The sequence below is a fragment of the Molossus molossus genome, unplaced genomic scaffold (genome assembly GCF_014108415.1).
Source record: "Molossus molossus isolate mMolMol1 unplaced genomic scaffold, mMolMol1.p scaffold_m16_p_15, whole genome shotgun sequence".
Lineage (NCBI taxonomy): Eukaryota > Metazoa > Chordata > Mammalia > Chiroptera > Molossidae > Molossus > Molossus molossus.
In genome coordinates this window covers 73988984-74003778 of record NW_023425350.1, presented here as the reverse complement: position 1 = coordinate 74003778, position 14795 = coordinate 73988984, and the positions used below count along the sequence as shown (strand labels likewise).

General features: G+C 40.8%; 1 protein-coding gene across 1 annotated transcript in view; it reads left to right on the top strand.

The window, feature by feature from the left end:
- The window catches only part of VWA3B (von Willebrand factor A domain containing 3B), a 219622-nt gene that overhangs the window by 180900 nt on the left and 23927 nt on the right, over positions 1-14795 (top strand). The window contains exon 22 of the mRNA XM_036263356.1: positions 8066-8177. Within this exon, the coding sequence (XP_036119249.1) occupies positions 8066-8177 (112 nt within the window). The remainder of the gene's footprint in view (positions 1-8065; positions 8178-14795) is intronic.

Below are 14795 nucleotides of genomic sequence, written 5' to 3'. Positions count from 1 at the left end.
GGAATCCTCTCCTAGGACCAGGGACTCGTGCCTATAGGAAACAAATACTCAAGGAGGGGTTTTCAGCAAGTGGAAGACATTAACAAATTTGTGTCTCAGAAAGATTATTTTGGCAGCAAGATAAGGCCCAATGTAGGGGGAAAGACCAAAACCAGGTGGAATACTCCATTGAGAGGCATCGAGTCCTTGAGCCAAGCCTGAACAATGGGGAGGGAATAGGTAAGAGAGACATGAGTTGGTGGAAAGTGCATGTGTGAGGTGAGCCAAGGGCAAAGTTGAGGGTACCTGTAGATTTCTGTCTTGGACAACTGGGGAGACAGAGGTACTGTCGACCACTTCCATACCGCTTCTTCTTCTCAGGGACACAGGTTCTCCCCGGACAACCCATCTAGACTCCCTGTCATTCTCTAACCCCTTACCACATTTTTGTTTTCATCAAAGCACATTTTACTACCTGACATTATGTATCTATTTGTTTATGATCTGTCCCTCCCAATAGAATAAGAATGGGACTTTGTCCATTCTGTTCTAGGTGCTACCCAGTGCCATGAGCACCTTGTAGGCACTCATAAATATTTGAATCAATAAATGAAAAAACAGATAAGAAGATGAAGTATCATAAGTGGAAGAATATATTTTCAGGGAAAGGTAAATCACTTTAGGTTTTCTTGATTCTCAGATGTCCATGGGGCCTCTGGGTGAGAAAGGCCAACAGACAGCACATGTTTGGAGCTTAGGAGAGAAGTCTAAGCTCAGGAGGTATATCTGGAGGTCATTTGAGGTATTTGGGAGGAATAGCAGACAGTGAAGTGGGAGAAGCAGGGACATTAGAGGAGCAGGCCCAGAGTAGGTAGCTGTGAGGCAAGAGCCTGGATCTGGGATGGTGCAGACCGGGACATAGATCTCAGCACTGCCACTTTCTAGCTGTATGACCTTAGCTAGGCCCTCCAAGCCTAGTTTCTTCATCTTTAAGATAGAAAAATCAAAGTACCTACCTACAAAATGGTGGTGAGACACACACCTGAAATGCTTTGACAGTGTGTGACACCAAATGCTCCACAGAACAGGCACTCAGCCTGTACAAGCTATTATTACTCTTTCCATTATTAAGGTAACATTACCAAGGAGTCTTAAAAAGTCACACAGAATGATGTCTGAAAGCCATTTTATTTGGCAAGAAGGAGATCACTAGGGGTCTTAGCCAGAATAATTTTATGGACATGTAGGAGCAGAAACTAGTTTACAGTGGGTAGAGGTGTGGGTAGAAGTCAAGAAAGTAAATATGAAAAGTGAAGATTATTGTTTAAGATCTTTGTAGGGAAGGAAAGGAGAAAGAGATGATGGGAACTTGAGCGTGAACCAGAGTGAGAGGAGACATTTAGTGTGTGTGATAGTATCAGTGGGTCTACTGTTACTCCCTTCTTGGTCAGGAGCTAAGGCTCTCCCTTTACTGCCCTATCCCCCCACTGGTTGTTTAAATCCCCCACTGTCTGTTCAGGTGGGTGTCCATGTGCCCAGGACAATTGTTTATAGGTAATGAATTGGTGTGGGGGGGTGTCATACCTGGCAGCTTATCTTGAGAGCTCTTTCCATTCTTTACATAGCCCTCAGCAATGGAAGATTTTGTATACTATTTTCTTAAAATGATATTTCTCCTTACCATGTGTGATATATTCTGAGATATTTTTGTCATGCCCCACTGATCAATTTCATGACTCACTGACAAGTCGTCTCCACCAGTGTGAAAACATTGGTTGGGACCAAAGCTCAAGAATGCAAGGCCTTGTGAGGTCCTGGAGTGAAAATTCAGCACAGGCATGAGTCATTTTTACTGATTAGCATATAGAGTCTCATTTTAAATCTTCTTGGCAAAGGCCAGGGATTTTGATTAATGGTTATAAATTGGAGAGGATGAAACCTTCTGTTACTTATTAAGACCCCCCTGCCCCTAGAGTTTATTGAAAATGTGTAGCAAAAGTTTGTTTGAATGTGGCCACATAATGAAAGGAGGAATCATAAGTCTGAAATTTTAAATTCCCCTGAAAACTCCCTCAGTAGCACTTGTTGTGATGGCTGCAGATTTCGCTCTCATTGGCCAATCCTGAGCTTTCAGAGGTGGAAACACCAGAAGGCATCTGAACCATAATTAACCTTCTGGTCTGTGGAGCCCCAGCCATATTGTCCTACAGCATTTCCTTAGTAAACAAGGTTGTTCTCCAGAGCAAATCTCACAGCATGCAGACCCAGAAAGATCCAATGGGCTCTCTGCACCTATAAACTTGACCTCCTTGGAAAATTTGGAGGCAGAAAATCTTGTTAAGCTGTAAGAAGCTGTAAGCAACCCTAAGAGAGGCCTCAGAGATGTCCTTACACAGCTGGGTACACATGTTTACTTCTCAGAGCTGTGACCTGCAAGGAAGCTGGAGTCTTCCCTGGCCTTTAGGAATGGTGAACTGAGTGTTCCACAACATGAAGAAGAGTCCAGGAAAAGAGAGTAGTAGAAAAATGCTCGTGAGGGAGGATATGGGTGAGACTGGGGCGGGGAGGCGGGCGTGGAACTGAGAGGATGAAGGAAAGAAGAGACCTTGGATTTGAAAACATCATGTTGGGCTGTGACTTTTACACTATACAGGGGGAAGTTAGAGAGAGACTGGGGAGACTCAGAGAGAAATTTCTTGGAGTTACATAAAGTGAAGTCAGCATAAGTCGAGTTGTTATCTTTGTTTCCAGTAGTAACTGGGCCAATTATCATACTTGGAATGTAATCCACCCTTTTACAGTTTTCAGTGTTTCCTCCATAAAGTGAGAAGGGAGGCATCACACCTTAATCCTTTCTCATTCCACTATTAAAAGTTTAGTCGGTTGTCTGATGCTTGGTCTGGTGGGAAGACTACCTCCCCAGCAACTGAACTGTTCTCAGCGGCACCTGCTCTCCAGGTGTGAGGGTGGGGAAATAGCAAGTCTGGGTTGTGCATCAGTGATGTGGCCTCCCAGAAAGAACGACACCTGCACATTCAGACCAGTGCCTCGGTGACCAGTTAGAGTCTGGAAACAGACCTCGATGGGGTCCTGAGGAGTGATGCCAGGCTATGTGGACAGGGTGGGACTGAAATCTCAGAGAGCATGAGGCCCCCAATGTATTAGAGAGGGTGCCGACGAGAAGATGCTTCCAACTGCATGACTGAGCTACATACAGTTAGCTGGGCATTTAAAGAGAAAATCCTGTTTACAGACACCAATCACTGAAGGTAAATAAAAGAATGGAAGAGCGCCCGGCTGGTGTGGCTCGGTGGTTCAGTGTCAACCCATGCACCAAGAGGTTGGCACTTTGGTTCCCGGTCAGGGCACATGCCCAGGTTGTGGGCTGAGTCCCCAGTGAGGAGTATAGAGGGGGTGGCCAATCAATGTTCTCTCTCATCAATGTTTTTGTCTCTCTCACCCTCTGCCTTTCTCTCTCTCTAAAATTAATTAAAAAATTAAGAGAAAAAAAAAGGAAGAGCCCTGGCCAGTTTTGCTCAGTGGTTAGAGTATCGGCCTGCGGAACAATGGGTCACGGGTCTGATTCCGGTCAAGGGCTCGTACCTCAGTTGCAGTTCATCCCCAGCCCTGGATGGGGTCCTGAGGGAGACAACCAGTCAATGTATCCCTTTCAGGTCGATGTTTCTCTCTCCCTTCCTCTCTCCCATTCTATCTGAAGATAAATGGAAAAAATATCCTCCAGTGAGGATTCTTAAAAAAAGGAAGTAAAACTCCCACAAAACCTAAATATTATCTTAAAAAAGGAGTAGAAAGGTGGGATCAACTCTAGGGATCCCCAAGGTAACAGAAATCATAGCCAGGTTGTCTTTTCATTCCAATGTTAAAGGCAACCGTCTATGCTGCAGACTTCAGCTGGGTGGACCTTAGCACTCTCCTGTCACCAGATTTCTCTTTTCCATGGTCATAAATTCTACCCCAAACAGGTTTGGGGATAGTCATTGACCTCCCTGTCTGGAGAACTGAGTATGGAGGGCTTATCAGTAGGATCTAGGCAGGAAACAGACTCCCATTCAGTAGGTTCAAGTGAAGAAACGTTAATGAAGGGGCTTTTCGCAAAGGTGGAGGTATGTCTAAGGCAGCCCTCAGGGGATTTGAGGCCCCAGCGAATGGCAAGAGCAGAAAGTGTCATCACCCCTAGACTTGAAGTGGTGGCAAGAGGTAGTGCTGCTGGAGTCCTGGGAGCCCTGGTCCTGAGCAGAGGTAGAGCTTAGAGAGACGAAGGGTGGGGAGGAGCGCAGAGCCAGTGCCCCAATCTATCCTCCTCCTACACACCCTCTGACCTGCCTCCCATTGCACCCCGCCATCCAGAGGCCAGCCAGTAAGGGAAGCAGGGTGGTGTCGTCCTTGGGGGTCAGCCTCCTAGGGCATGGAGCAGGGCAGGGCAGAAAATGGATTTGTGGGTAGGTGGGTGGACCAGAGTAACCAGCTCGGAGATCTCTTAAAAAATTTTCTTGAAGGCCCAGCATTTATTTTCAGGCCATAGCCCGTGTGAGGTATTTATAGCTATAGTAAATAGCTGGTGAGGGCCACACTCCAAGCAGTGACACAAAAGTGGCTCAGGTGTGTGGCTTTTGTTCATCTCTGGAGTGGCATGAAGCATATGGATAACTATATCAGTACCAACAAATTATAGATCTCAAAACCTCAGTAATTTTCAGATTTAAATATTTAAAACATTTCAATTTTCTATTTTGATTTTTTCCTAAAAGAGCAAGGAGGGAATAGTCCTTGAGATGTTACAAGTTTGCTCTTCAAGGTACAGAAATAATTTTATCCAGCATCTAATGTATAATTTATTAGGCCTTTTGCTGCTAACACACACACACACACACACACACACACACACAAGCACGCACTCACGCATGCACACACTGTTCCTCCTTTCACAAAAGCCCTTTGAGTTGCTATCGATACATGTTTGATTGGATCTTTTACTCTCAGAGTGGTTGACCCCACAGCCCAGTGCTACATGGTAGAGGAGAGGAGAGGAGAGAGCTGTTTTCTAATCAGGGCTTCATCCTGCCATTGTGTCTTGTGCTTCCTAAAGAGCCATTCACACACACAGCACAAGAAACCAAAGAATGAGGCGACAGCTCACCCAGCTGGTGATCTGTTCAGGAAGCATCCTGGAGAGGGAAGTAGAAACTGCATAGAATTTGGGGGATGTGTTTCTCACTCTGTGTTTTCTAAAGTTATATTATTCTCCGGGGGTTGGGCGGGTTGGACAATGACACAGAAGCACTCCCCTCCACCCCTTTGGATCTTAAAGCAAGGCTAAGTACCCAAGACTTCTTAAAGGAGATGGATCTGTTACAAAACTTTATGGGGATTCTATACGACTGTAGGAAACTGGTGTGGTCATCTCTCTGGAGTATGATGATGGAATACTGCAACTCAAGTTTGTAGTTCTGGCTGGTAGATGTCCCTCAATTTGTAAAAAACTGCAGGCAAAGATTCATTCTTGTGTCCTGGTTTTTATTTACACATGGCCCCTGTAGTACAGAAAGGCCTAGATTCTCCTGGACCAAAGTATGGAACTAGATGGTGTTAGAGATCATTTAGGTTATCCCCTCATTTTGCATCTGCAGAAGCAGATACTCAGGAAGGTTACAAGGTTGCCCAAAGTCACAAAGTCAGCTGGGAAACACTTGGCTGTTTCTGTTGCCTCCTGGTTCCGGAGCCTCCTTTTGCAGCCATTTCAGACTGCAGCTCACTCTGAATCTCCCATGGGAAGATGTGACAGCCCAGGAACAAGCAGCTAACATTCACCATATACCAGTGATGTTGACTGCCCCTTTGACATACCTACTGCACTAGTAAAAATAGAAATTCCATGAGAATGGAGGTACCCAAGCGAAATACAGCTAAATGGGAACATCATAAACAAAAGGGTAGCATTCATCTGATGTTTTGTTCGTGTCTGCATAGGCTGAGATTTGATCATATCCCACAGCTCCTCCAAGAGACTCTAACTCATTAGTTCATTATTTCTTCACTTCTGAGGACCTGACTCTAAGTTTTCATCTCCCAGGAAATCAACTCCCACTTGTTTTAATGAACCTGAAAAGCATGTCCAAACAGGTCCAAATGATAGATGCTGCAGCAGAACCCAGTTACATCAGGGCGCCGTGGACGTGATCCCACTTCTATCCAACCCATCCTGAACAGGAATCATGGCCCATGGTGTTCAGACCACCTGAAATTATTTAAATTTTTATAGTTGAAGACCTCACAGAGGCTTGTTTAAATGGAATCCCTGTAGTCAAACTCATAAAATATGCATTTAATACTTTATTTATGATATAGCAATAGCACTTCAAAAAAATAGCATCAAAATGCATGTGAAAACACCTGATACAGGCATGGAGAAGAGGGCCATTTGATTGTCTGCAAAGAGCAGAAGCTGGGGAATGATGTTGCTAGGCAGTCAGATTGAGGAAGAGGATTGATTTCTTTGAGAAACCCAAGAATTAAAAAATTAATGGTCAAGAAAGGGAAAAAAATCTAGGAGGGAAAATCTTTAGTTTCTGCAATGCAGTGATTTGGTTTATCTTTTATCTAGTTTATTATTTTTATTTTTATTTAATTTATTGGGTGATATTGGATAATAAAATGATACAGGTTTCAAGTGTACACGTCTATAATACATCATCTCTATATTGTATTGTGTGTTCACCACCCCAAGTCAAGTCTCCTTCCACACCGTTTAGCCCCCCTTTACCCTCTTCTACCTCCCCCCAGCCCTCCTTTCCCTCTGAGAATCACGGTACGGTTGTCTGTGTCTGTGAGTTTTTGGGGGTTTTTTGCTTAATCCCTTCACCTTTTTCACCCATTCCCCCGACCCCCTTCTCCTCTAATAGTTGTCAGACTGTTCTCTGTGAGTCTGTTTCTATTTTGTTAGTTTATTGAGGTGTTCCATACTTATTTGCTCCTATAGCCCACTGTATGTAAAATACCATGAACATTTACTAGGAACAAACCATAAATAAATGGCTGCCTACTTTTACCGTAAAAAAAAAAAAGATTTATAGAAATATCATTTTGATACCATAAAGCTTACCAAAACTGATGTAAGCTGTCAACCACCACCACCATCCAGGTTTAGCACATTCCCATCACCCCAAAAAAAAGACCCCTTATGCCCATTTGCAGTCAATTTGTTTGCACCCCCAGCCTCAGGTAACCGGTAAGCAATACATTTGCCTTTTCTGTACATAGCATATATAAATGGCTGAATAATATTTATTGTAAGATGTACCTTTGCTTTTTCTGAAACTGCCTGCAGATAAAGTCTTCTCAGTGAGATTATAAGTGAGCCGGGCTTTAAAGGGATTATCTGGAACAGGCAAGACCTTGCTCATTTCTTTAAAATCTTTAAATTCTCTGTGTTCTTCAGATTGAATTTCTGTTGATTTGTCTCTTCTGTTATATCAGTTCTACTATTGAGCCCTCCCAGATATTACAATTTTTTACTTCTAAAATTTCCATTGGTTATTTTTATAGTTTCTATTTATCTGCTGAAAACACATTGCCATTCATTTCAAAACTGTTTGCTTTTACATCATGAACTATGGTTATAATTGCTGATTCAAAGTCTTTATCTGGTTATTACAATACCTGGGTCATCTCAGTATTGTGATCTATTAATAGCTTCATACCTTGAGAACTGGTCATATTGGCTTGCTTTTTTTGTTGTATTTTGGATTGTATAATGGGTATATTGAATATTATGTTTTAAGACTCTGGATCCTGTTTAAATTCTCTGAAAAAGGTTGATTTGGGGGGTTTTGTTTTGTTTTAACAAAACGTGATTGTGTTTAGACAGCAAATTCTGTCTCACTTTTCGTGATCAAAGTTCTCAGTTTAGTTCAATTGAAAGCTTATTCCCAACAACAGAGAACAGAAAGTTCCCCAGAAATAGTGGATAGTATATGTATGTCCTATGATTCTCAACAGAGTCCTGAGATACCCATACCTGTGTTTTTCACTGACTTTTTACATCAATTATTCATATTTTATCTTTTAGCAACAGAAATTTCAAGGAAATTCAACAAAGAAAATCAAATCCAAAAAATTGGATCACCTCAAAGGCCAGAAGGTTATTGCAAGATGTGACGAAAACGGTTTTTATTTTCCAGGTAAACCTATTATTTTGTAAGATTTCTTTGTCAAAGAATATGCTATAGGTGATCAGAGGTTCTCAAACTGCTTTCCTTAGAACATTATTATTTCATAGCTATACTAAGATATTCCATTTTTAAAATTAGATGGTGATGGGGTTTCTTTCCATATTTGTGTACGAGGGTGGGGGTAGCCAGAAACTGTAGTTACTTTAATGTCTCGTTTGTTTAGTAAACAAAATTTTACTACACATCTACTATGTTCCATGTATGTAATATTCCTAAACTGCCAGTCTGTCTAGCGTAGTGAGCAAACAGATGGAAATTCTTTTCTACATGGAGATTATATTCTAGTGAGGGAGACAGACAAGCAACCAAATAAATATATAGAGTGTCAGATCCAGTGCTATAGAGAGAAAAATCAAGCCACAAAGGGGATGAGAGTGTCAAGGTGAAAATGGAGATTCTAAATATAGTGATCCATGAAGAGCTTCCGGGGAAGGTGACAAGTGAGTAAGGACATAAAGGAGGAGGGATAGGCTGTGAGCTTACCTGGAATAAGAGAGTTCTAGGCAGGGGAACAGCAGTACCAAGTCCTGAGGATGGGGTGCACATGGCACATTGGAGGAAGAGGCTTGTGTGGCTAGACCTGAGAGGTTTGCCCAAGAGTTTCTGGGGCACGTGACCCTAAAGGAATCAGCTGGGTGAAGTTCAAATGAGATCTTCGTGGACAGTGAAAGTAACATGAATGAAGATCTAGAGGTGGAAAAAAACAACAACATTTAATGTCTGGAGAAATAAAATAGATTATTGCTGGAACTAGAATGCAAAGGAAGGGTAGAACATGATGAGGCTCTTCAGAGGGGTAAATATGGGCCATTTATTTTTTTTTTAATGTTTTATTTATTTATTTTTGTTACAGATGTTTCTCCTTTTTTTCCCCCTTGACACCCTCCTCCCCATCCTCCCTACCTTGTACCCGGCTTTGTTGTCCGTGTCCATCGGTTATGCGTACCTGCATATAAGTTCTGTGGTTTATCTCTTCCCTCCCCCCATGACCTCCTCTTCTGAGGGTTGTCAGTCTGTACCCTACTTCCACGTCTCTGGGTCTACTCTGTTCCTCAGACTGTTATGTTCATTATATTCCACAAATAAGTGAGATCATATGATATTTGTCTTTCTCTGCTTGGCTTGTTTCACTTAGGACAATACTTTCCAGGTCCCTCCATGTCATCTCAAAGGATAAGCCATCTTTCTTTCTTACAGCTGAATAGTACTCCATTGCGTATATGTACCACTGCTTTTTTATCCATTCGTCTACTGATGGACATTTGGGTTGTTTCCAGATCTTAGCTTTTATAAATAGTGCTGCTATGAACATGAGGGTACATATATTCTTTCTGATTGGTGTTTCAGGCTTCTTAGGGTATATTCCTAGAAGTGGTATCACTGGATCGAATAGCAATTCAATTTTTAATTTTTTGAGGTAACACCATATTGTTTTCCATAGTGGCTGCACCAGTCCGCATTCCCACCAGCAATACACTAGAGTCCCCTTTTCTCCACACCCTTGCCAACACTTGTTGATTGATGATTTGTTGATGGCAGCCGTTCTGACAGATATGAGGTGATACCTCATTGTTGTTCTAATTTGCATCTCTCTGATGATTAGTGATGTTGAGCATTTCTTCATATGTCTCTTAGCCATTTGTATGTCCTGTTTGGAGAGGTGTCTTTTAGCTCCTCTGCCCATTTTTAATTGGGTTTTTTTGTTTTCCTTTTTTTGAGTTGTATGAGCACTCTATATATTTTGGAAATTAACCACTTATCTGATGTATCATTGGCAATTATGCTCTCCCATACAGTGGGTTGCCTTTCCATTTTGATGATTGTACCTTTTCCTGTGCAGAAGCTTTTCAATTTGATGTAGTCTCATGTGTTCATTTTCTCCTTTGTTTCTGTTGCCTTAGGTGATGTATCAGTGAAAATTCTGCTGTGCATGATGTCCGAAATTTTGTTGCCTACATTTTCTTCTAGGATTTTTATGGATTCATGGGTCACATTTAAGTCTTTTATCCATTTTGAGTTTATTCTTATATATGATGTAAGTTGATGGTCTGGTTTTATTTTTTTGCATGCAGCTGTCCAATTTTTTCAACACCACTTATTAAAGAGGTTGTCTTTACTTCACTGTATGCTCTCGCCCCCTTTGTCAAATATTAATTGAGCATAATATCTTGGGTCCATTTCTGAGTTCTCTGTTCTGTTCCACTGGTCCATATGCCTGTTCTTGTGCCAGTACCAGGCTGTTTTGATTACAGTAGCTTTGTAGTATAACCTGATATCTGGTATTGTGATCCCATCTACTTTGTCCTTCTGTTTCGAGATTGCTGTGGCTATTTGGGGTCTTTTTGGTTCCATATATACTTTTGAAGTATTTGTTCTAGTTCTGTGAAATATGTCGTTGGTATTTTGATGGGGCTTGCCTTGAATCTATTGATTGCTTTGGGTAGTATGGACATTTTAATGATGTTAATTCTTCCAATCCATGAACAAGGTATGTGCTTCCACTTTTTTATATCTTCCTCTATTTTTTTTTTCAATGTCCTGTAGTTTTCTACAAAAAGGCCCTTTACTTCTTTGGTTAAGTTTATTCCTAGGTATCTTAAATTTTGCTGCAATGGTAAATGGGATTGTTTTCTCAGTTTCTCTTTCTGTGAGTTCATCATTGGTGTATAAGAATGCCATCAATTTCTTTTTCTTTTTTTTTTTCATCCTCACCTGAGGACATTTTTCCATTTTTTGTACAGATAGAGTGGGAGGGAGAGAGAGAGAGAAACATTGATGTGAAAGGGACACATCGAGTGGCTGCCACCCGCACGACCAACCAGGGCCGGGGACAAACTGCAACCCAGGTACATGCCCTTAGCAGGAACCGAACCTGGGTCTCTCTGGACCGCGGGCTGATGTGCTAACCACTGAGCAAAACCGGCCAGGGCTGCCATCAATTTTTTGACATTAATTTTTTATCCTGCTACTTTGCCAACTTTATTTATTAAATCTAGTAGATTTTTGATGGAGTCTTTAGGGCTTTCTATGTATAATATCATGTCATCTGCAAATAATGACAGTTTCACTTTCTCCTTTCCAATTTGGACCCCTTTTATTTTTTCTTCCTGTCTGATTGCTGTGGCTAAGACTTCCAGTACTATGTTAAATAAGAGTAGCAAAAGTGGGCATCCCTCTCTTGTTTCTGTTCTTAAGAGAAGTGCTTTTAGTTTTTGCCCACTGAGTATGATGTTGGCTGTAGGTCTTTCATATATGGCCTTTATTATGTAGAGATATGATCCCTCTGTTCCCACATTGCTGAGCATTTTTACCAGAAATGGGTGCTGGATTTTGTTGAATGCTTTTTCAGCATCTATTGATATGATCATGTGGTTTTTAGTCTTCATTTTGTTTATGTGGTGTAACACATTTATTGATTTGCAAATATTGTACCAGCCTTGCATCCTGGGGATGAATCCTACTTGGTCATAGTGAATAATTTTTTTGATGTATTGCTGGATTTTATTTGCTAGTATTTTGTTCAGGATTTTGGCATCTATGTTCATCAGGGATATTGGCCTGTAGTTTTCTTTCTTTGTAGTGTCTTTCTCTGATTTTGGAATCAGAATTATGCTGGCCTCATAAAACGAGTTTGGAAGTCTTCCTTCTTCTTGAGTTTTTTGAAATAGTTTGAGGAGAAAAATGGGTGTTGGTTCTTCTTTGAATGTTCGGTAAAACTCCCCCATGAAGCCATCTGGGCCTGGGCTTTTGTTTGCTAGGAAAGTCTTGATTACCTTTTCAATTTTCTTAGTTGTTATTGGTCTGTTCAAATTTTCTATCTCTTTCTGGTCCAGTTTTGGGAGACTGTGTTTCTAGAAATTTGTCCATTTCGCTTAGATTGTCAAATTTGTTGCCATATAATTGTTCATAGTATTTGTTAATGATTCTTTGTATTTCTGTGGTGTCAGTTGTTAATTCTCCTCTTTCATTTCTGATTTTGTGTATTTGGGTTCTCTCTCTTTGTTTCTTGGTGAGTCTAGCTAAGGGTCCATCAATCTTGTTTATCTTTTCAAAGAACCAGCTCTTTGTTTCATTGATCCTTTGAATTGTTTTTTTGGTCTCCATGTCATTTATTTCTGCTCTGATCTTTACTATTTCTTTCTTTCTACTTGCTCTGGGATTTTCTTTTTGCTTGCTTTCTAGTTCTTTAAGTTGTGAGGTTAGTCTATTAGAAATTTTTCTTGCTTCTTGAGGTAGGTCTGTAGTGCTATGAACTTCCCTCTCAGAACTGCTTTCGCTGCATCCCATAGATTTTGTGTTGTTGTGTGTTGCTTTTCATTGGTTTCCATAAAGTTTTTAATTTATTCTTTGATCTCCTCAGTAACCCATTCGTTGTTTAATAACATGCTATTTAGCTTCCATGTGTTGAAATGTCTTTGCATGTTCTTGTTGCAATTGATTTCTACTTTCATGCCAGTGTTATGTGAGAAGATGCTTGATATGATTTCAATCTTCTTGAACTTGTAGAGACTTAGTTTATGCCCTAACATGTTGTCCATCTTTGAGAATGTGCCATGTGCACTTGAGAAGAATGTGAATTCTGTAGTTTTTGGGTGTAATTCTCTGTAGATATCTATTAAATCCATTTGGTCTAGTGCTTCATTTAGAGTCTCTGTTTCCTTGCTAATTTTTTGTCTTGATGATCTATCCAGTGATGGCAGTGGGGTATTGAAGTCCCCTCCTATGATTGTATTGCTGTCAATTTCTCCTTTGAAGTCCTCCAGAAGATTTTTAATATATGTTGGTGCACCTATATTGGGTGCATATATGTTTACCAAGGTTATATATTCTTGTTGGATAGATCCTTCCAATATTATGTAGTGGCCTTCTTTGTCTCTAGTTATGGCCTTCATTTTGAAATCTATTTTATTAGATATGAGTATTGCTACCCCAGCTTTTTTTTCCTTTCCGTTTGCTTGGAAGATTTTTTTCCATCCCTTCACTTTCTTTTTTTTAAAAATAATTTATTTATTTATTTTTTTGTTACAGATATTTTACCTTTTTTACCCCATTGGCACCCCCCACCCCACTCCACCTCCGCCCCGTCCCCAGCTTAGTTGTCCATGTCCATTGGTCATGCATACATGCATATAAGTTCTGTGGTTTATCTCTTCCCACCCCCCCACCCCACCCCCACCCCCTCTTCTGAGGGATGTCAGTCTGTGCCCTACTTCCATGTTACTGGGTCTACTGTATTCCTCAGACTGTTATGTTCATTATATTCCGTATATAAGTGAGATCATGTGGTATTTGTCTTTTTCTGCTTGACTTCTTTCACTTAGGATAATACTTTCCAGGTCCCTCTATGTCGTCTCAAAGGATAAGAGATCTTTCTTTCTTACCGCTGCATAGTACTCCATTGTGTATATGTACCACAGCTTTTTTATCCATTTGTCTACTGATGGACACTTGGGCTGTTTCCAGATCTTAGCTATTGTAAATAGTGCTGTTATGAACATGGGGGTACATATATTCTTCCTGATTGGTGTTTCAGGCTTCTTAGGGTATATTCCTAGCAGTTCATATGGAACCAAAAAAGACCCCGAATAGCCACAGCAATCTTGAAAAAAAGAACAAAGTAGGTGGGATCACAATACCAGATATCAGGTTATACTACAAAGCGACTGTAACCAAAACAGCCTGGTACTGGCACAAGAACAGGCATATAGACCAGTGGAACAGAACTGAAAACCCAGAAATGGACCCAAGGAAATACACTCAATATTTGACAAAGGTGGCAAGAGCATACAGTGGAGTAAAGACAGCCTCTTTAATAAATGGTGTTGGGAAAATTGGACAGCTACATGCAAAAAAATGAAACTAGACCATCAACTTACACCATACACAAAAATAAACTCAAAATGGGTAAAAGACTTAAATGTGACCCGTGAATCCATAAAAATTCTAGAAGAAAATGTAGGCAACAAAATTTCGGACATCATACAGAGCAGAATTTTCACTGATACAACACCTAAGGCAACAGAAACAAAGGAAAAAATGAACACATGGGACTATATCAAACTAAAAGCTTCTGCACAGCAAAAGAAACAATCATCAAAATGGAAAGGCAACCCACTGTATGGGAGAACATCATTGCCAATGATGTATCAGATAAGGGGTTAATTTCCAATATATATAGAGTGCTCATACAACTCAACAAAAGGAAGGCAAAGATCCCAATTAAAAAATGGGCAGAGGAGCTGAATAGACACCTCTCCAAACAGGACATGCAAATGGCCAAAAGACATATGAAGAAATGCTCAACATCACTAATCATCAGAGAGATGCAAATTAAAACAACAATGAGGTATCACCTCACACCTGTCAGAATGGCCGCCATCAACAAATCATCAAACAACAAGTGTTGGCGAGGGTGTAGAGAAAAGGGGACTCTAATACACTGCTGGTGGGAATGCAGACTGGTGCAGCCGCTATGGAAAACAATATGGTGTTACCTCAAAAAATTAAAAATTGAACATCCCTTCACTTTCAACCTATGTGAGTCTTTTGTTGTGAGGTGGATCTCTT